The sequence below is a fragment of the Protobothrops mucrosquamatus genome, unplaced genomic scaffold (assembly GCF_001527695.2).
Source record: "Protobothrops mucrosquamatus isolate PMUCROS unplaced genomic scaffold, P.Mucros_1.0 scaffold166, whole genome shotgun sequence".
Classification (NCBI taxonomy): Eukaryota; Metazoa; Chordata; class Lepidosauria; order Squamata; family Viperidae; genus Protobothrops; species Protobothrops mucrosquamatus.
Genome location: NW_015386528.1, coordinates 1,175,239 through 1,198,412, shown reverse-complemented (window position 1 = coordinate 1,198,412; position 23,174 = coordinate 1,175,239). Strand labels below are relative to the sequence as shown.

Here is a 23,174-nt window from a genome sequence, read left to right as displayed (position 1 = left end):
TATATTATATTGTGTTATATTTGTGATGTCTTTTTTATGATGAAAATAATAAAAAAATTTATTGAAAAAAAAAAAAACAAGCAAGAGCACACCTTTAACACACTAAAGAAAGTGACACCTAATAATATGATGATTTCTGCTTTTTGGAGAAGCAACTGGCTTCAATACTAGCTAGTTAATCACCATTATTTCACTCACTACAAAGAAAAGAAACAAGTTCTCTGGCTCAACATAACATAACGTTTTAATTGTAGTTCCTAGTATTGTCCCTTATGTTTTTACTCAGAAATGATTCCTACTAATTGTTCCTAGAAATTCCATCCATCCATCCATCCATCCATCCATCCATCCTCTCTCTCTCTATCCATCTATTTACAGCATCTATCTATCTATCTATCTATCTATCTATCTATCTATCTATCTATCTATCTATCTATCTATCTATCTATCTATCTACTGTATCTATCTATCTATCATCCAGTTTTATGCTGATGTACGAAAACATGCAGAAAAGGGTGCATATATGTTTTACTGTGTTCAATCTAATTGTCTGCCTGGCTGGATGTAGATACTTATATTTAACCATGTGAATGAATCCTCCAGCAATGCCAGGAGCAAAAGTTGCAGCATCTGGCAGAAAGCTCCTACTCAAGCTGCCATTCTCTGAGATTTAGAGTCGATGGGTAGGTCTGCTTACCTGGGGTCTGATAGTTAAGGGAGACCATCTGGCATCCAGCGTTCCAGAAAATTTGAGGCATGTAATTGCTGGAATCCACTCTGCCTCCCTTTGGGTATATCCGACTCATTTGCCGCTTATTGTAGCTGTATTATTAGTCAAGAAAATTGGAATAACCAAACAAACAAGAGGTAGAATGATCCTATCTTCACATCTTCATTTTTTAAAATGTTTTAATTCATGAGGCATTTTTCACAAAGTACATACTGTACTGTGTTTTATTAAATACTGTGTGTTGTTAGTTGCAGAATTGGCTCCTTGCTTCTTAAGACTAAATAGCCTCATTAGAGCTGCCTCAATGCAAGGATACTTCACAAATTCAATTGCGTGGGTCTTCAAATAGCCCAACCCGACAGACTCATTAAAAGAGGACATGTTGTAGTGAATGTTGCGTTCTAAAAAGAAAATCATAAAATCTGTTTTGTAAAGTTTTCAGAATGAAAAGTTGATTAGGAGAGTATTAAAATATTATGTACAAAAACGTATTTATTACAAAAATGAAATTGAAAGATATGCCCAACAAAGAAATTACAGAAATCCACATAAAGTATAAATAGGGAATAACAATATTTATCTCCTAGAACTGACAGCCAGATTAATTGCGACAAGAAATGAGGTAGAAATGATTAATTAAGCTCAAGCAGTAGAACAGCATGAAATTAAAAAAAAAGATGTTTTTAAGTCAGAAAAAGAATAAACATCACAGGTAAACTTCAGATACCTAGGATATTTAATGGAAGGGAGAAAAGCAGAAAATCAAAATCAAGCCAAATGAATAAAGTAATCTGTTCTGAGCAAACTCAGATGGGCGCCAATGCTAGTTAACTTTCTCTTTGTAATCTGCTGCCCCCAAGTGGAGAAAGGATAACACTAAACATTAGGAAAAGTGTTACCTTACAAGGCAACCTTGGCTCTTTTATGACTCATGGACTTCAACTCCCAGAATTCTATGCTATGCTGGCTCAGGAATTCTGGGAGTTGAAGTCGATGAGTCATAAAAGAGCCAAGGTTGCCTACCCAATATATACACTAATGAGGAAGAATACAGGTAGTCCTTGACTTATAACAGTTCATTTAGTGACCGTTCAAAGTTATAACAGCACTGAAAAAAGTGACTTATGACCATTTTTCACACTTACGACCGTTGCAGCATCCTCATGATCAAAATTCAGACGCTTGGCAACTGACTCATATTTATGGCAGTTGCAAGTGTCCCAAGGTCACATGATCCTTTTGCCACCTCCTGACAAGCAAAGTCAATGGGGCTGGGTGCCAGATTCGCTTAACAATCACAACTGTGGCAAGATAGATTGTAAAATGGGGCAAAACTCACTTAAAATATGTTTCCCTTGGCAACAGAAATGTTGGGCTCAGTCGGGATCATTAAGTTAAGGACTGCCTGTAAAAATAACTACTGCTACAGCAATAAGGAAAAAAAACACCACTATTTTTAAAAATCTTTTAAAGTTACCTTCTGCTACACTGAAACCTTGAAATTTAACAGGCTGCGCGTAGTTGATCAATGTTGACAAGTACGGGTGTATATTAGTTGTGGCACCTACATATTTATAAGAAGCCATCCATGCTTGTTCATCTTCTGCAGTTATCACGCCCTGAAAGTATATTGAAACAAACATAATTTAATGGTAGCATCCCGTGGTTCAGGTGGGAATGGTTTCAAAGGAGAGGTAGTCAGAATGAAAATGGCATAGAAGAACCCTACTTTATTTATTTTTTATCAGTGCATGCACCTGTTTACCTGTAATGAAGAAAGATATGGGTTGGGTGTTCAAATAAAAATACTATTGTGTAGGGTAACATATATTTTTTTTATTTTATCAGCAACATTTATTATTATGCATCCTTGACATGCTTGACTGGGTAAATAAAGCAAAAAAGAGGAAAAGATGGAGCATAATTATCAAGAGAAGAAAGGAACGAGGTTAACTAATAATGCATTTTTAAAATGCAGATCAGCATTTGATTAAAAGCCTACTTTTAGTTTTAATGAGGGGCGGGAAACAAGCGAAGAAGCCCCAGAGATATCGAAACAGGTTTAAACCAGAATGTCCTCTGCAATTTTGCCTGTATTTATGCAGCAGGACATTGCTATTTGGGAACATATTCCAAAGAGACGCACAAGCTTTCCCACAAGACAGCGCTTTTTTCCAGCCAAGAATATGGAATGCTGGCGTCTTTTTCTGGCCCCTTCTTTAAGACTACTACCCCTGATATCTAATAGTAGCCACATCCTCTCCTCCTCCTCCTCCTTCTCCTCAGATTAGGAGAAGAATATAGAAAAGTGCAGAAATCATGATTTACTACTTTCCTTTTTCCACCAACTTGAACAAAAAGAAATAGAAGGCACATGGACTATTATGCTTCTTCCAAGACAGCTTTCTTCAACAAGCTTCTTCAAGTCTCCGGAGTGTATGGACTTCAACTCTCAGAATTCTCCAGATATTTCTGAGATTCTGCATGTATTGAGGAAGTCTGTGTAATAACTGCTTTTTACCACCAAAATAGTACAGGAGATTCTGTTTTTATTCTCCCGAGAGTTATTACTTTATATTCTGAAGAACAATTACTATTCCTTCCTATGATAATAAAAAAGGACACTTTCTAAATTCATGAAAGTATAGCTGGATTTACATAGCAGAACTCCCAACAATGGGTAGAATGGGTATAAGCAAGACATTGACACAGCAAGAACAGAAGCTGTGTCGATGTCTTGCTTATAATTACAGATACATTACAATATAATATACAACCTTCCTATCTTGGCTTACACTGGTTGGATTCACAGAATTTTAGCAGCTCAGAAATGTAACTTTACAGGTATTTGCATAAGTATTTGCAGAAATGTTCAGGTTCTGCAATAATCCAGGAGGAACTGATACTCTTACATATGCAAGAGGTGACATAACCTGACATTTTTTTTCTATCATGCAAAGAATGAGAGAAACTCAGATGATGAGTGTTGATTTCCTCATATGAATCACTACATCTGGATCCAATTGACTGATCCCTCAATGTTAATTGCCAGCAAATAAAAAATAAAAAATAGAAGGCAATCTCCATTGACAACTTTGATTTTGTAAGGTGCCCAGAACGATGGCATATATAGATGGGCAACTATATAAATTTAATCAATAAATATTGTTAACTTGCCCATTTCATAATTCAAAGATGAAAATTTGGAAGCTTTTTCACAACAATAAATGCTATAGAGACATTCCATGGTGAATTCTACCAAGTTCTTCATATAAAGATAGTTTTAAACAGCAATAATTGTGTCTTCCATTCACCCTCCCTTCCCCAATTGCAGTTTTAATAGTCTAAAACTTTGCCTTCCTTCCCTTAGTAAGGTATCTTCAAAAAAATATCATAAAGTTACTGAATATTTTTATAGTTGCCCAGATATATGAGTAGCAAATGAGAACTCTATCCTCTGTCAGAAGAATAATTACATATATCACCTCCCGCCTGGACTACTGTAACGCTCTCTACATGGGGCTTCCCTTGAGGAGCACCCGGAGGCTCCAACTGGTCCAGAATGCGGCCGCGCGGGCGGTGTTGGGAGGGACTCGTCGCTCCCAGGTAACACCACTGCTGCGCGAGCTGCACTGGTTGCCGGTGGCCTTCCGGGTGCGCTTCAAGGTGTTGGTCATCATCTTCAAAGCGCTCCATGGCATCGGACCTGGATATCTCCGAGACCGCCTTCTGCCGCAGATTACCTCCCATTGGCCGGTACGCTCCCACAGAGTGGGTCTCCTCAGGGTGCCGTCAGCCAGACAGTGCCGGCTGGNCTTCCAACAAGCGGGATTGGCCTAGGGGAATTTTTAGTGGGGTTTTAAGAATAATTTTAAATTGACACAGGCCACATCAAATATTTCATTTTAATTAGGTTTTAAAGTGGGTATTTTTATCTCTGTATCTGTTTTACCAGGCTGTCAGCCGCCCTGAGTCCGTAAGGAGAAGGGCGGGATAAAAATCCAAACAAATAAAATAAATAAATAAATAAATAAATATATGTGATATTTTTATTGCAAGGGAAAAAATAGTGATCAAAGCCCATGAAACAAACTGAAATCTGTTCATCAGCCCATATTCTTCTAAGTAGGTGAAATATACAATGAAAAAACAAGCTTTCACATTTTTATATTACATTTTTTTCCAGATATTTCTCCTGGCTCACAATCAGATTTCTGCATGCCTTTATGCCCTTTGAAGTGATACAAATCCAGGCCATGGAATGTCAGTGTTTTCTTACAAAACAAGGACGATAACGCTGGCCCTATTGCTAGGTCAGTTAAAGGACGCCTGAGTTGTGAACTCAACTGCCTCTGTGAAACAGGCACTATTCCAGAAAAGAGGAGAAGAAATACTCTGTAAGCCCAGGAGTCAAAATATTGGAAGAGAAGACAAATAAGGAGAGGAGGAATGGGGAAAAAAAGAGATCCAAGTGAAGCATTTTCAGAAGAATGTTTCACATGCAATCCTGCCCCCCCCCCAAAAGGAAAAGAAAAATAATGCTAAAGTAGAAGGGGACCTGGAGAAATGAAAGGGAAGTCAGACTGACTGATTGCTGCAGGTCTACGTAGACACCTATATAGCTGAGAGACCAAACTCATGCAGGCCTTCCATCATCCAGGAACCTTTTATGTTGGAGTATAGGTAAGGGCAGGTGTTAGATTTCCTGTACTTCTCTAAAGAAAAAGATACTGCAACACAGCTACTGAATCCTTAATACTAGCCAAATAAAGAGGTAATGATGCAGGGCATTAAAAATACAGTTAACAAAACAGTTTTATTAAAAGCAGAAAACTAAAAATGTAGAAGCTATGAAAAAATATCTCATGGGTCACCTTTTTATTGTTTTCTTGTTCAGAATCGTCCACAGCCTATGGGAAAAAAATATAGATATTACCCAAAGTTGTTGCAAAATCACACACTCAAAACTCAAATGAGGACTGAGAAAATATTTTGGGCAGGTCTGTTAAATATATCCTTTCCACTGTTTGTATGCAGTTTCCATTTCTATTCAAAAACAACATGGTTGATAAGATGCCAAAGTGAAGAAAGGAGGGGAAAAAAGGGAAGTCCTTAATCAGGAATTATAACGTAGTTGGGAGTCCAGTCTAGATAATAGAATACTTCTGGATTTAAAACAAGTGAACTGAAGTTGCTCAGTGCTTATTTTTAAAAGACCTGTTACTGGTGGGGGAAAAAAAAATCTCGTTTGCTCAGGGGATTGATTTACTGAATTTATATACCCCACTGCAATCAATTTTCATGATTCTAAAATGGTTCAATATTGAGTTCTACATGTTGGGTGAATGGATATTGAAAATACATATAATTTTATCTTTGATATTATCAATGAAAAACCTGGGGTGACACTGGAAGATGTTTGTTGCTTACATACTGCATAACTGCATTGTGAAAGCAAACTAGTCAGCCCAGATTACAATGAAGCACACAGTGACTAAATGGAGGGAACTAGCTCATTAAATAACTAGAAACATACTATGATATAAGGGGAATCTTAATTATATTGAAGTTGAAGTTCCAGAGGAAACAAAGAAAAAGTAACTGAGATATTAGAACTTTTGAACTAGCAACCCAAGAGGGTTTAAAAAAAAAAAAGTTGGATAAAAGCCAGCTGGCAACAAGCAAATATTTTACTTGGGCAGCTCCCCAGATAAAACCCAGAAAACATCTATATAAGAAGGAAGACGCCAGAATTCCAGCAGGAGCGAAGTTATAAAGTAGTTCAGAACTAAAATGTTTCCTTGGGCGAGCAGAATTTGATGTGTTTGCTGTTGGAATACTGTTAACAAAGAACATTCTACAAGAAAAAAAATTGATATCCTATGGAATGTTCTGTTAACAAAGAATCTCTGGTCCTTAGGTGGAAGAGGAAGCTGTCCCAGTCTCAGACAGAATTATTACTTCTTCTTTCTTCCAGTCTTCTATATGGTCTCCTGCTATTATCTCAAATTTGGCCTTTTAGATCGTGTCTTTTGCTATTTTTCAGACACTTGCTTGTTAGGGTCTAGGTAGGACAACTTGCCGTGGACTACTTGCCATGGCCAACTCAGCATAAGCCAACTCGCCATGGCCAACTCATCACGGGACAAAGATGAGTTGTCCCATTCCATGCTTTTTACTCCTCCCAGTATCAGTGAGAAATTATTCAGTATAGGCACCAAGTACTCAAGAGACAATTAACTCCTAGCTCTCTAGTCCTTCAGCAGTGAGTATCAAAGAAGAAAATCAGTTTTTGCCTTTGTAACTTTAATTCAAATTATAGGTATGAAGGCTGTACAATATCTTCTGGGACTGATATGCAGCCTTTTATTGGGAAAAAATAATAGATATCTTATGATTTGGGATGCTCTGCATGGTATTTTCTGAGGACCAACTCCTGATATACCAGAGTACAATATGGCCTGGAAAAAATGACACTGCTTGTTATTTAAAACATAATTAAATTCTGAAATGTCACACACATTTTTTAACCAACAATGTGTACTGTGGGTCTTGTTCTCTTGGCTGTCTCTGATCTTTTAATTAAATATATATGGAAAAAGCTGCCTTACCTTTTTAATGTGATTAGCTACAGATTCCTTTTGGCTCAGGTCATCTGCGGAAAGCTCACTTCCAAATTTATACTCGGGATGTGCTTCCTCTTCTTGCTCCCCTATGTAGCAATACAGTACAAAAGGGAATAAAATTATCAGAAAATTACTTTAACAAAAAAAAAACCCAAGCAGTAAACCAAAGATATCAAACCAAAGACAACAGAAAGGTTCCTTAACTATTTATTAGCTTTTGTCTATTAAAGGAGGTCATGTTCCACTTCATGTAAACTCAACAACAGTTAAAAACATGGATTTAACCTTCTGCACTAAAAGTTGGTCCTCAATTTTCTCCCATAGCTCTTCATAAATTAACCACTCATAATTAGTTTGCTAACTGATGGATGACAAAGAGGAAGAGAATAACTCACAGCAGGACAAATGGTATACTGTTCACTAAGGGCTTGGCAACTGGGTAAATCCCAGTTTTGTTTTTTTAATGTTAAATTTAAGTGGTCACATTCATAACTTACCTTAAAGTCAATTTACTACTTTTCATAAACAGTTTCTCTCCCTTCAATCTAGCCCTTCTCAACCTATCTAGTTTGAAAACCACCATGTTCAGTTTGAAAACCACCATGTTCAGTTATTTATCAAACCTGTAGCTGAGAAGGGCATCGAGGACAATAGAAAAAGCTTTGGGAGGCTTAGGGTATGATGTGTGTGCTAGAGATGTTGCCCCCTTATTACAGCCTGTACTTCCTGCGCATAACCTTGAATTCAGAACCCAAACATAAATGTACAAGTGACTGCTATAAGAAAACAATGAATATAAGCTGTCAAGTCAAAGGGCTCATTCTAAGGTGGGGGTGGGGAACAATGGCTCTTTTATGACTTGTGGACTTCAACTCCCAGAATTCCTGAGCCAACTATCCTATGCTGGCTCGGGAATTCTGGGAGCTGAAGTCTACAAGTCATAAAGGGGCTATGGTTCCCCACCCCTGTTCTAAGGCAACATATCCAGCATGCTGTCATCTGATACACTGCAAATATCAGTAAGAGGAACTTAAAAATATGATAAGTAAAAGAACCACTTTACCACTTTCTATCTCCTCTTCATTATCATCTTCCAAGATGCTGACAGGAGCAGCCGTTTCACCAGCTTCCATCATACTTTTCAAAGTTTCAAGCTGTTCTATTTAAAAGAAATATGTGTACATATCCATACAAAAACCCAACAAAATTTTATAATCCAATTATGGAAAATAATTCAGGTAAATCTTGGTTCAGAAAGATTGCATAAGAGTTGAATTCCAATGTACTCCACAACAGGGTCAATATTTCTCATTACTGGTATTGGAATAATATAATCTGTTATCTTATTCAAAATTACTGCCACACGGCTAATCACTGAAATGTACATATTCAAGAAGGAATGGATGTGCATGGCAATACGTTCCCTTCTTACCCTGGTTACAGGGTGCTGTAATATGTAATTGTATTATTTTGTGCTTGATAGCATTGCACAGACACAGCAATTCCCTAATGGCAGAAACCAGATATAGGTTTTCATGGGTCAAAATGACTTTTATACCAGCCTAAGAATCAAAGGGCAAGAGAAGTAGTAATAATCTTAAGTGGTTTTAATATTATAATCAATATACCCAACTCACAGGCGTGCAGGATTGCAGCCATTCTACAAAACATAATGAATTACTACAGTCCCACCAATATGGCTGAGAGCCAGCATGGTATCATGGTTAAGGCGATGGACTAGAAGCAGAAAATTCTACTCCTCTCTCAGGCATGAAATCCAGCTAGGTGACCTTGGCTCAGTCACTTTCTCTCAGCTCACACCAGTGATAGGCTCTGAGACAACTGGCTGAAAATCAAAGCCCTTTGCTGCAAAGACCCACTGATAAGCTTCAGTATAAGAACTGCGGACACAGGTAGTCCTCGGCTTACAACCATTCGTTTAATGACTGCTCAAAGTTACAATGGCACTTTGACTTTGAAAAAAGTGACTTCTGACTGTTTTTCACACTTTATTTCAAATATTGAAGATGAGCTATCTTGAATGGCCAATTCTCTAACAATTAAAAGGTCAGTGTCTTCTGCGTGGTGGCACAGTGGTTAGACTGCAGTACTACAAGCTACTTCCGCTAACTGCCGGCTGCCAGCAGTTCGATTCTCACCAGCTCAAAGTTGACTCAGCCTTCCATCCTTCCGAGGTCAGTAAAATGAGGACCCAGATTGTTGGGGAGGGGCAATATGCTGACTCTGTAAAACGCTTAGAGAGGCCTGTACAGCACTATGAAGCGATATATAAGTCTAAGTGCTTATAGACTTACAGATTGCTTTTTCTGTGATGGCACCTGCCCTATGGAGCAGCCTCCCACCAAGATCTAGAAGCTCTTTTGGCCTCCAAATGAAGACAGGGGTTTTCCCCAAGTGTTGGGCCAAGATGCTAGATGAGTTCGATATAGGTATGGTTTGTGTTTTGAATTTGTTATGGAGTGTCTCAGATATTGTATTACTATTATGTGGGGGGGTTTTTTTTGCTTTCTTTATGAAAGTTTTAATTTAATAAACTGGATTTTAACAAATGAGAGTTATATACATAAGATCGGCAGGCATATACATTTTATAAATACACACATGCAAACAGGCTACAGCAACTTTCCCCCAGATGCATTGGGATATTAACTTTCAACCTTGCCAATGAGCATAAATGGCCATATTTATTAAAAGTAAAAAAAAACCAACCCTCAATACGTCTAGTGATAAGATAAAAACAAAAACTTTGACCTTAGAATGTAGGATTCTCTAGAACAGTGCTTCTCAACCTTGGCAGCTTGAAGAAGAGTGGACTTCAACTCCCAGAATTCCCCAGCCAGCGTTGCTGGCTGGGGAATTCTGGGAGTTGAAGTCCATCCATCTTCAAGCCGCCAAGGTTGAGAAACACTGCTCTAGAAGATGCCCTTTCAAGACTTCGCAAATAGTTAACAATAAAGCAAAGTGCTATTATTAGGAAACAATGGAGGTTACCAGCACACCATTTAAGCCATAGTGCCTTTTCATTTAGATATTAGGCATTTTAAATGCAATTTACTTACTTTTTTCCACCTCTGGTTTCAACCTTTTGTTTTTAATAAGAATTTTTTTTCTCAGATCATTTGGGGAGGGTAAGGGCCTTCCTGGTTCGAGCTGAAAGGCAAAAAAAAGGCCTAATTAGGAAATACACCCACTGCTGTCTTTTGTTCCTGCTTTCCTCACAATTATTATAGTTGTGGCAATTATGCACACACGCAGACACCTAAAAGAAGAACAGTCATTTGTGACTTGTAGAGCACCTGTTAGAAATACATTCCTCCCTTTAAAATTGAATATAGTAAGATGCTTAGCGAATTGTCTTCTTGCATTTGACAACTTAGATCAGGGGTCTTCAAACTTGGCCCTTTTGTGACTTGTGGACTTCAATTCCCAGAATTCCTCAAGCATGCTGGCTAAGGAATTCTGGGAGTTGAAGTCCACAAGTCATAAAAGGGCCAAGTTTGAAGACCCCTGACTTAGGTTATTATGCTTCAGGCTTCTAGCTTATGTATCAATAGCAAACACAGACAGTGTAAATATAGAATGCAACAACAGAGTAGTCCTTGACTTACAAGTGTTCGTTTAGTGACCATTCAAAGTTACAATGGCACTGAAAAAAGTGAACTTATGACCATTTTTCACGCTTACGACTGTTGCAGCATACTGGTGGCCAAATTCGGATGTTTGGCACCTGGTTCATATTTATAACAGTTGCAGTATCCTGGGGTCATGTGAACGGCTTTTAACACCTCCTGGCAAGCAAAGTCAATAGGTAAGCCAGATTCATTTAATGACCGTGTTACTAACATAACAACTGCTATGATTCACTTAACAACTGTGACTAAAAGGGTCACAAAATGGGGCAAAACTCCATTTAAACAGATGTCTCACTTAACGACATAAATTTTGGGCTCAACTGTGGTGGTAAGTCGAGGACTACCTGTATACCTTACTGATACTGTGTCTCAGTAAAGAAGGACTATCCCAGGACATCTAGAGAAGACTCTGGGAATTTTTTGGATTAGACTGCATTCAATCTTGGCTAAGTGCCAGAAATGTTAGCATTTAAGTGTCATGTGGATCAGTCACAGACATTACCATAAACAAACACTTAAATATTAAAGAAGTGAGGATATTGCATTTTTTGCTGTTTATTTTGGTTGATGCTATAACCGAATGCCTTAGAAAAATGTGTGTGAATATGTGTAAATGGATGAACAAAACTGCACATATGAGGCAAAATCTGCAAAAAAAATATGTATATTTTAAATGAAATTTTGCATGGACTTCTTTCTAAAAAAATTGCAAAGCGTTGCAAAAACAGAATACTTTTAAGATGGGAAAAGTGAGAAACTAAGAAAATTCAAACTACAAAGATTTACTGAGGCCTATGAGAAAGGATAAACTTACAATAACTACCGGTGAAAACATACATACAGAGAACATGTTTGCCCCCCTCCCCATCAAAATCATCAAACTGTGTTTTGAACATTATACAGGAAGAGATAGTCTGCTTTAAAGTATCCCTGATAATTGGAAAACACATGTTAAAAACAGATATTCCCTGAAGCACTTCTTTATAAGGCAGGAGGGCGAGGGCTTCTATAAATATCCAGGAATGATGAGTTTCAAATATGAGATGCTGACAAAGCAAAGGAGTTTGGGTTATGAAACAGCAGATGTTACCTGGAATCTGATTAAAGTAATGATAGGTAAGAAACTCTTGAGCTCTAGAAAAATATGTGAGGACACTGAAGTGACAACATAAGCACCAGCAACAGAATTCCAAGTCTCTCTCATGCCAAATGGTGTGTTACCCAGTCAGTGTAAGTGCATCACTCTTACCATCAAATTTCCAAACATTTCCACAAGAATATTTAAACATAACAGTTGGAAGACTCTTACTGGATGTGTTTCTAGTGGCTGCTTTAGGAGAAGATCTCCAAAAATATCTTCGCAGTATTTTGACATTTTGTATTGCTGGTATTTGCTAGAAAAGAAGTATTATTGTTAATCAATCAAAGATATAAAACTGAACAGAAATTAAAATATGTAATGTCTTTCAACTGTATTAGATTGTTATTACATTACAGTTTAAAACCAATATGGTAAAACAAGTTATACATAACATTTGTAATGGCAGAAAATTTTTAAGAGTGAGTTCAAATTTATTTGTGACTAGAATTACTTCATTAGTAATTATGTTCCTACTTCGAATTTTACCATAAATTCCCTTTCACCACACCAATTAAATACAGTGTAATAGAACGTTACCACTTCGTAACACACCTGCAGTGATTTTCAAAGGACAAGATGACAGGATACTCAGAGGTTACAAAGGCTGTTTCTTTAATGGCTTGAATCACATCCTTTAAAAATACAACAAAGCGGCGTTATGGACATTTCAAAATAAATTCAGGTGCATTCTAGAGCAAAGCAAACAACAGGAAAGATGCCTCATTCAACATGAATGTACACATACACATAATCACAGAGAAAGTAAGAGCTTAATCTCTTCGCATCATAAAAACTGGATACTATGTTTCACAAAATTCTCCATATTTCCTCAAATGGTTGAAGTGTGGTGTTCGGGCCAGTCCTGTCATTAGGCCAGGTGAAGCAGCCATCTCAAACAAAAGGTGCCAGAAGACAATGGAGGATCTCCCAGAGCTTTAACTTTACTGAACTTTCACGCCAATACTGGCCTTAATGCCTACTTTCTGCTACATAAGCAATTGTTGCTCTCAAAATACATAGGAAAATATCCAACCACCAGTGTTGACATAAGTGTCAAGAGGGAAGACTTCTAATACTCAATATGAAATATGTGGAGAACTGATAATGGCATGTCACTAATGCTTTGATCCATACTGGCCTATCTAAGCCAAATATTCCTTATTCGTAGAAGGTGTTTTCACCTTCCTTTTTCACTGACAAGCAAGAATAATGTCAAACTTAACAGAACCACAATGAATTCTACATTGTAGAACAAATAATATTTCAAACATGAGCAATGTTATCAGGAGGGAGCAGGAGAAGACTTAGCTTGGATAAAAAAAAATACATAAGAAGATGTTTGCAGCTGAATCTGTGGCAAATCTACAAGAAAATAAAAATCACATAGGAACTGGTTACCTTGAACAGAATATCTGTACACATGGCCTTTCCATGTGTTATTATTGGTTCTTGATCTTCACCTTTTCCATCCCAGCAATCAAGTTCAATACACCTAGAAGTCAAAGGGAAAGAAAGATGGTATAAACTAGTCCCAGCAGTCAAGTTATAAAGAACAATATAGTTCCACACAAATTATTGGTAAACATTTGTTTTAAATAGGCTATAGTTCTGCATGTCATCTGAAAGAAAGGGATTAAGAAATGCAAATCTATTTTCTTAGCTGGACTTGCAGTTTCATCAGACTTACTTTTGCAGGTAATTAAAATAGTTTATATGTACATGTATATAAATGAAATACATGTGACTTCAGTATAATTTATTATTTGCTGGTAATCTATAATCAAAGGAATCAAGCATTCAGATTGTTTTTTTAAAAAAACAAAACAAAACCCAATCCTTATTGTGCTTTGTTTGTCCTATAATTTATTTCAAGATCTTGAGATACATTGCTAGAAATCCTATTAATAGGTTTTCAGTATTTATACTGTGTGTGTTAAATATGTGCATACGCTTACAGACATACACATACACATATATGCATGCAGATTCACTCAAACCTGATGGTAAATTAAATTTACTGAATTAAGAGTTTTAGCCTCCCTTAAGCACACCTCACCTGCATCCAGCCAAGAAGACTTGTCTGTACATCTCCACTGATGACTTTCCACCAAACTGCCTTCCTGTGAGATATGTGTTGTGGGAAGAGCTAATAAAATAGTGAGCCAGAGGGTGTTCCATTTCTTGATAGAGCTCTAAACGGTCTAGGAAGACAGGGGCATTCTCATCTGACATTAAGTACCGACAAAACCCATCACTTGACATGACACCTGAAACGAGCGATACGCAATGTTAGAATGCAGGCTTCATCATTATTCTAAAATTGGGCTCCTAGTTCGTTCCCTTAATCTGAGATGGCCATTTGATGAGGAAGACAAGTGGAGGGTTTGTTGATTCCTGGTTGTGTTTTAAAGGAAATCCAGCCTTTCCCTGGGGAAAAAAAGAACCAGGTTCTAAAGGAGATGGCATTTAAAGAGAATTACTCAGACCTTTTTTTCCCACTTAAAGAGGCAACATACATACAAGATGATGGGACGAACCAGATCATCTCCATTTGCCTCTATTTTTTTTAAGGAAAAGCCCCTAGCCAAGAAATGTTTGCTTCCTAAATCACAGTTATAGAAATGGAACAGTTTGAAAATCAAACCAATCTATCCCCCCGCTCAGAGTGTTATCTGCAATACAAGACAAAAATATTGGTTAGGATCACAAGCCATTTAGGACTTTGAAGACTAGAGCCAGCCCTGCCCTTTAAATGGAGATTGGAAATACAGCATACTGACCGTCAGTGCAGGCAGCAAAACAACAGCCTATCCGAATGCCTCAAAGAGTCTTTTAAAATATGGACAAAGTATATCAGTGTTTCCCAACCGCGGCAATTTTAAGACATGTGGCTGGTTGGGGAATTGAAGTCCCCACATCTTAAAGTTGCCAACATTGAAAAACACTGAAGTATAGCAATAGCACTTAGACTTATATACCGCCCTATGGTGTTTTACAGCACTCTCTGAGCAGTTTACAATATCAGCATATTGCCCCCAACAATCTGGGTCCTCATTTTACAATGTTATCTACAATGAAACAAAATTTAGGACAGCCTACGTACTGAGTAGCTGACGACAAGCGAGCTGAACTTTTTAACAGAAATTATTGACATCCACCTCTTCTTTTTACCTTTCTTTTTCAAATCTTCATCTGGTTCATATATTTCAATTATCTGCATTGCTCTTTTAGGATCAAAGAACGGAAATAAAATTTCATTCAGCCGAGGATCTCGTTGATGCTAAGGTAAGAAAAAACAAGACTGATGACAATTACTACATGCTGTTTTGCTTCTACAAATCTTTCATCGGTGCAAGTAATATTCAGGAGGGGCTTGCTTTTAAAGTCATTTAGACTTCTATTTTTTTTTCTTGATCTTTTTTTGAGATCTATATTTTTACAAGTAAATTAATTTTATTTTATGTTCAGTATAATTCTGTACTCTAATAGTATGTTAGTACAGATGACTACAATGGCTACAAATGTTCACCAAGAAACAAATTCATGCAGTGAGAATCATTTATCTGCATTACTGCCCATATCATAATTCATTAGTGAAATATTCTCTATTTCAACCTTGAACTAAAATGCTTTTGAAATTCCCATATGTGGGTAATTATGAGTTAAAAATATGACTATTCATGTATGAAGAGGAAAAGTATAAAGAAAAGAAAATGAAACTGCACAGGACAGGAGGCAATGAATGTTTAAAGAATTTTTGGCATTCAATACATAGCTTAAATTAATTTACTTCTAAATTAACCAACAAGCGAGCAAAAATTTGGAACTCTATCACCAACATTTATCACTCATGTCTGAATTTTTAAAAATGGTAGGTGTCCCTCTTAAGAGTATTCTTCTGTTAAAGATTTTACCCATTATTGTTTGAAATACCTGAGTCAAAATCAATTTCTATATTACTTAGAGTAACTGTCAGATAACGGTTCTAATTACCTTTTGGAATTAGCACAATACTAGACAGCTGGTGACTTGCTGAGTCATCCTTTCAGAGATACAGTATTTCCTTACCAGATTTCCTCAATGCTTTCAACAGTAACAGAACATCTAATGTACTGCCTTCATTGGAAAAATTGAGATACATTCAGACAGGTATCTGTCTCTAAAATAGCCCATGTTGAACTGTATAGCACAGTCAAACATCAGCACATGTTCTATGACGTTTTATATTATATCATAAACTGTTTTATAAAATTTGCCAAAGTTCAGTTCCATGGGAGTCATGGGTCTCAGATTTGGATACATTCTGTAAGTTAGCCCATCTGAGGTTCAAAAATTGTTGCCCTATGATGCATCATTTTGTCCAGTTAAAAGTTATGGAAACAACTTTTGTTAATACTATATAGATTGTCACCACTCTTATTCCTTTTTTGGTTTTAGTAATTAAAACAATCTAGTAAGTCCTTGCTATATGTAGCATACTTGAATAAGACTAAAATATATAGTACAACATTCATTGTAGTAATGAAATGCCTTCCATGCAATAAATATTTTATTGTCTCCATTTTACTAAATTCTAGCTCAGTTCATCATTCATCATTTAGTTTAAGGCCTTTCCTTTTGTTCAAGTGGCATCTAAAGGGATCCAAATGGCCTATCAGAATTTCATACAGCTTAAGATCTGGGTATCCCCTCTGGTGTTTGGGCCATGCAACTGAGTAACATGCTGGTTGATTGACTTTTTAAATTATTTTTTGTATTGGAATGATTTTTGTGACCTTGGACATTTATTATTTGGATTTTTTTTCTTATACGTTTTAATTTTTGCACACCCACCCAGATTCATTACCATGAGATAGGCAGCTATGCAGTTTGGATGGATGGATGGATGGATGGATGGGAGGGAGGAAGGAAGGAAGGAAGGAAGGAAGGAAGGAAGGAAGGAAGGAAGGAAGGAAGGAAGGAAGGAAGGAAGGAAGGAAGGAAGGAAGGAAGATAATATATCAGAACTTCAGATTGAAGCAGCTTCCTAAGTAATGAAATATGATTGGACTCAAAATTGTTCTTACCCACCTAGGCTTGCCTTGGGGCAGGGGTGTCAAACCCGATTGCATCGTAGGCTGTATCATGACATATCGGGACTTGTTTTGCCCTTGCAGGGCCAGGGTGGATGTGGCCTGCGTGGGCCACATCCAGCCCGCAGGCCGCATGTTTGACATGCCTGCCTTGGGGAATTTCTAGACAGGATGAGAATTTCTTGTCTAGATTGGAAACAACTGTAGCTTTTTACACTTTTCTATAAATGCTTTCTTGAGCAACTGTAACTTTTGAGTTCGAAAGAGGAAGGGTGGCAAAAGTGGTCTCAGAAAGGACCTCCTGGTTTCTAGAAGAGTAAAAATGAAAGGGAAGGTATTTTCAGACATGTAAGATTCTATTAATCTTGCAAATCTATGTATCCTTATAATAAAGATAGAACCAGCACTCTTTTGTTGTGTTTCTAGTCCGCACCACCTCCAGAAGATTAACAGAAACTGGATTCTATTAACTTCTGCTCAGCCCAATCCTAATCAAACATCTCACAAACAAGTCCAATTCAATCCTTTCCTAAGATACTAGCCAAGCTTCAGATTAAATGCTAACAAGAAGTTGCACAGCACAAATGTATATAGTAAGAGTGGGTTCAGTTCCTGCTTGATCTGTCATTAAAAATGACATATATGCGCATGTAAGCAAAATAAATCCTTCTGTGTAGATAAGCCTTTCATAGGAGACTTAAAAATAAAAAAGTTTAAAGAAGGAACGCAAAAACTCCTGTGTTATCAGACAGCACTTTTGGAGTTGCCAATATACTCCGAGGAACATCGGTAGCAATTTCTAAAATATTCTGGGCATTCTCTGTAATATCTAGCAATAACCAATGTAAAGCATATGAATGACTGTTCTTTCTAGTGAACACATTCTTTGTCTGCTCCCCGACTATTAAAAATGCAGTCGTATATTGCAAATCATAATCTCTTAATCTATGCTCCAAATATTATACACCAGATGTACTGTTTTAATTTAATTCACTATACTGGATAATTACACTAAAACTAGTCAGCTATATAACAGACAAGCTAAAACTAATGAAATATAAAAGCTGTTAGATGCATGCATTATTTAATGCAAGCATTATTGAAAAAGAGGACGCAACTTCACAATCCAACCACAAAATCATATTCTCCAACATGTACAGTGAATAGCTTTGCAACATGTGTTTCAATACGATATCCAAAATCAGTGGCAAAACCAACAAGATGGTTTCAGTACATATTAACAATCTACCTGCTCTTTACATTATATATGAAATAATATAGTATTTCAAATTACTAATGCAGAATTCTAGAGAGAAGAAAGTTAGAATCTGAACATTTAAAAACAATTCCCCCAAATTTCTCCTTCTCTTGGATTCTTATATTGTCATATTTGAACAAATCTTTCCACTCCTCAAAAATTGCATCAGTTCTGATGGATCAAATGAAAGGTCTGTGTAATCAGCGTATTTCCACAGCTATGGTTAGAAAAAAAATTTTTTTTGAGTTCTGCAACTCAACTTAGCACGTGCGATATCAGAGGCCGACTTTTAATCATCATGCTAAGGAACAATGTGCTTAGCTTATTCCTGGCATAGCATGATATACAAAATCATTTACTTCACTTAGTAATTATGTGTGCCCTTACATATTTGCAATTAAATAAATAACTCTCTCTGAGTTCTTCAACAAACCATAATCATAAATCATGGCTAATATAATATGTGAACCAAGAATTGTAATCATATCTTATATAGTAATAGAAGATTGACCTGGCCCCTTCTTCATGCATTTCAGTAATCCACTCTGAAAGATAGTGACCATCTTTACATTTATGGTAATGAATTCCATAGGTCGATATATGTTGTTTTCTTTTGCCAGTGCTAATGACCAGTCTGCTTAAAAATATGAATTTATGAATTTCAGTTCGTGATGATCCATTCCTAAAATTGCTAGTAAGGAACTCATACAAAGACAAATAAGTTAGATCATTCCTTAATGAAAATTCTGCAACTGGGACAAAGCTGTACTTAAAATGTGAGAAGCCGAAGTGTTATCTTCCATTTTCCTATCAGAATGCAAAAGCTGACAATAGGATAGCAAATTCACCTTTAGTGAAAACAGCCAATTTTAGTGACATATTTGTACAGGTAATTCTTGTTTAGCAACCACAACTGGGACCGGCAACTTGGTAGTTGAGTAAAGCAGTTGCTAAGTGAAACTGGAAATTGCCATCTTATTTCAGCTTTCCTTTGCTTTATAGACCTACAAAGATTGCAATGTGAGGTATGGTCGTAAAATTACTTTTTCATCACTGCCATAAATGTAAACAGTTGCTGGATGAGTGGCTATTATAAAGCAACAGGAAAATTTAAACAATACTACTGAGAGCCAAATAGAATTCTTTGCTACTTAGAAGTCTTCTGGAGCTTTAACGTTCTCTTTCTCAGGGTAAGTATTTTATAAAAATGCAAACATTGAAATGAGTATTTTGGAAGAATTAAAAGGAATTTGCTGCTGAAGTTTTTCCAAATCTGAGCCTGGGAGAGACTTCTATGCCTCAAGCAAGAGTGTGCGGGCTCTTCAGAGTAATTCCATGATAGTGAAAAATAAAATGGACCTACATCAGAATTGCATTATAAACTGGCTATTGTGAAATAATTCTTTTCTCTCATGGACCTGGAAAGGATAACAGGTGGAATATATTTGTCAGCAGGGGCATGAATCCTGCCTTGCTGCTGCTGATTTTTTAAATTTCGCCCCAGGGAAAAACCTTAAGGAGGCCTATTGGCCTACTTTGCATTGCCAAGGAGCACTTAAGAAATGTCTAACAACTGGTTCACACACATTATTCAAAATACGAACAATATTGTTTGTACAATCTACGGGACTAAACAATGAAGTACTGAATGCCAACCGTTTAACAAAAAGAATTTTTAAAACTTACCGCAAAGAATTCTCCATTGAGCATCTAATTTAAAAAAATACTGTGTATTTTGGTAATGCATAGAAAGAATATCTAACATCTAAAAAACTTGATATCACTGACATACCGCCTACTATAGAAATGCAAGCATTCTGAAGACAGCCAGGTCACATGTAAACCTCAGGAAAAAAAATCAGTTGAAATGAAACATTTTAGTCACTGAACAGAGAAGCCCAATTTCCCTGCCACCACCTCCTCAATATTTAGAAGCCCTTCTAAAAATTCCTAAAAATAAAAAGATTTCAGATCATTTGGTTAAAACAACATATAGAATAGAAACGAAACAACCACACACAGATCATCTACATAATACAGCAAATAATCAGGGCAAGCAAGTTGCAAAGCCAACAAAAAAGAGAACGGGAGAATGCATCAAGTTGGAGCTGATTTTTGCACCTGCAGTCCTGCCGAAATGGAAAGACCAGCAGAGCAGAAGCACAGCGAATGATAGCGTGGATCATGCAATGATACGACCGGGAGAAGCAAGCCACTGCAGACAGACTTGTAAGGTAGTTAATGTACGAAAAAGCTTACTTCATTTAGAAAGCTCACTAATTGGTCTACCGTTAAATAATCTGTTTTGTCTCCATTGCTGAAAAGAAATGTATTAGAAAAACGTAAGTTTTCATGTAAGATCCTACAGCAGGTATGATTTACATGTTGACATTTCTTTTATATTCTCGGTATTGATCTAATACTCTTTAACACACCTAAGCTGCATTTTCAAAATGAATATTAATAAATGATACTGACTATGCTTGCTACAAAACAGCTCCTTATCTTTATCCCCCATTTAATAGATTAAAGAAAGAAGCAATTCAACATGTAAGTCTTCCACATTAAAAACTTAGTGCATGAAACCTCAGATGTTAAGACTTTCTTAATCTAGTTAGTTCATATATTGTTGTTAATAACCTTATAATAGCAAGTTAATATTATAGGTTAGTAAAGCCAATTTAAAAACAGAAACGGTTTCTTTAAATCAAAAGGTACTGAAAACCTGAATCTGAACATTCAACTGAGTTAAACCTTTGGAGAAGAAATTTGACTTCTAATAGGAACACTGCATGACATAGCATTATCTTCAGATTAAGTAACATTAAAATTAAGTTCATTATGTAGAGTAATGGCCAACTTACATTTTTCTAAAAAGCTCCTCTATATCAGTACGAGGACATATCTTCTGGGTCAGTTCATAAAACTTCTCAAAAGTAAAAGCTGAAGGCTCTATTTCATCATTCTGAAAATAAAATAAAATAAAATCTAACATGTACCAGGTTGTATAAGCACTGACTTAGCAATGGAAGAATTTACAACATGTTCATTATGAACGGAAGCAAATCATTTAATGTTATTTGACTAAAAAAAAATCTGGGAATAGTTCTCTATAACAACAATAATGTACATTATTTTATGTGTATGGTATATAGCCTATTACATTAAAATATTCTAATTATAATTAGCATAAAAGTTATCAATGGACAAATTGCTAATGAATTATTTTTGAAGTGATATTGAATAATCAACTGCAACTATTAACTGTTTTAGGCTCAGGATACCCATCTTGAAACCATTAATTCTTGAAAATTAAATTTAAATACCTTTCCACTGGGAAGACCCAATTCTTTAAGTGCCTGAAATATCACTTTTTCAGTTTTACCTGACGCAAACGTTCTGGTAATGCTAGAATAAAAAGAAAGGATTAAATTACTCCAAACCTTTGGCAATCTCATAATCAGAGCTGCATCACATGTCCTCTACTGAGATGACAATAGTCCATTAATGACTTTCTGTATTGACAGTGTAAAGTATCTCTTCAAGAATATTACAGTCTTATTTGGCTAAATAAACAATTCCATCATTCCATTACCATACATCTAATGTAGTTTTCAGTGAGTGTGAACATTCATAAACCAGGGATAATAATGAGGGAAGATATTAATATAGAAAACTATACCTATATAGGTTAGATACAATAAGGGATTAAATCCAAAGATGTTATAGAAATTTGAAGTTTAAAGAAAGATTATAATTTGAATTTTGTTTCCTCATATGGAGCTTCATAGTGGAGTTCCTCTTTTAGCAGTTGAAGGCTGGGAGACTGAATTTTGCCACTTACCCTTCTGAAAGAAGGCTGAAAAACAAAGCTTTCAAGCATCTTTAATGGTTTTTTTTGTTAATTATTCCCACATTTTAGTTTTAGTGTAAATGAAATGTTTCTTTCTGTTGTTGTTTTCTTAATCTTTGTTGACATCTGCTGCCATAGCATGTTCTTTATTTTTGTGTTTTGATGTTTTAATAAATTCTTCACCTCACTAGAGAAATCCCCGCTGATCAAGAATTATATTGTGAACACAGGGATGTCGTATGTAGCGTTATTAGTCAACCATTGCAAAAATGGGTGTGATCTAAGAAACCTTCTCACATCATGTTCTAAAAGTAATCCTTGGCTAACCTCACTTCAAATTTCTTTCACCGTGAATGAACACTTTCTCAACTTTTTCTGAAGAGTCAACTTTGAATTGTAAAGAGATTTTTACACTGATCCCTAATCTCCATATAGTTCGGAACTTGTTCTCCTTTTTATACACACTAGAACAGGGGTAGGCAAGCTTGGCTCTTTTATGACTTGTGGACTTCAACTCCCAGAACTCCCAGCATAGCTGGCTCAGGAATTCTGGAAGTTGAAGTCCACGAGTCATAAAAGAGCCAAGGTTGCCTACCTCTGCACTAGAATAAAGAGATAATGTAGTCCACTGATGCTGAATATGTGATCTAATTATTATTAGTTGTTTGCTTTAGCTTTATTACATTCATGGGACAGAGCTTGGCTGTTGCTTAAGTTCCATATCCCTTTGAGCAACAGTGGTCAATTTATTTCTGCTATTCCTTCTATACTTTCGCACTAAAAGATCAACTAGCACTTTTTGGCACCCTAACCCTCAGAAAAATTCCAGGTCAAAAGATCT

At 36.4% G+C, this 23,174-nt stretch overlaps 1 protein-coding gene across 1 annotated transcript in view; it reads right to left on the bottom strand.

Moving 5' to 3' along the window:
• The window catches only part of PLCB4 (phospholipase C beta 4), a 170,995-nt gene that overhangs the window by 40,064 nt on the left and 107,757 nt on the right, over positions 1-23,174 (bottom strand). The window contains exons 8-22 of the mRNA XM_015813546.1: positions 21,807-21,888; positions 21,345-21,445; positions 20,740-20,797; positions 15,322-15,430; positions 14,207-14,417; positions 13,549-13,642; positions 12,703-12,782; positions 12,319-12,403; positions 10,437-10,527; positions 8,420-8,515; positions 7,342-7,442; positions 5,605-5,640; positions 2,208-2,349; positions 1,047-1,131; positions 698-822 (exon numbers count right to left, since the gene is read on the bottom strand). Coding sequence (XP_015669032.1) covers positions 698-822; positions 1,047-1,131; positions 2,208-2,349; positions 5,605-5,640; positions 7,342-7,442; positions 8,420-8,515; positions 10,437-10,527; positions 12,319-12,403; positions 12,703-12,782; positions 13,549-13,642; positions 14,207-14,417; positions 15,322-15,430; positions 20,740-20,797; positions 21,345-21,445; positions 21,807-21,888 — 1,496 coding nt within the window. The remainder of the gene's footprint in view (positions 1-697; positions 823-1,046; positions 1,132-2,207; positions 2,350-5,604; positions 5,641-7,341; positions 7,443-8,419; positions 8,516-10,436; positions 10,528-12,318; positions 12,404-12,702; positions 12,783-13,548; positions 13,643-14,206; positions 14,418-15,321; positions 15,431-20,739; positions 20,798-21,344; positions 21,446-21,806; positions 21,889-23,174) is intronic.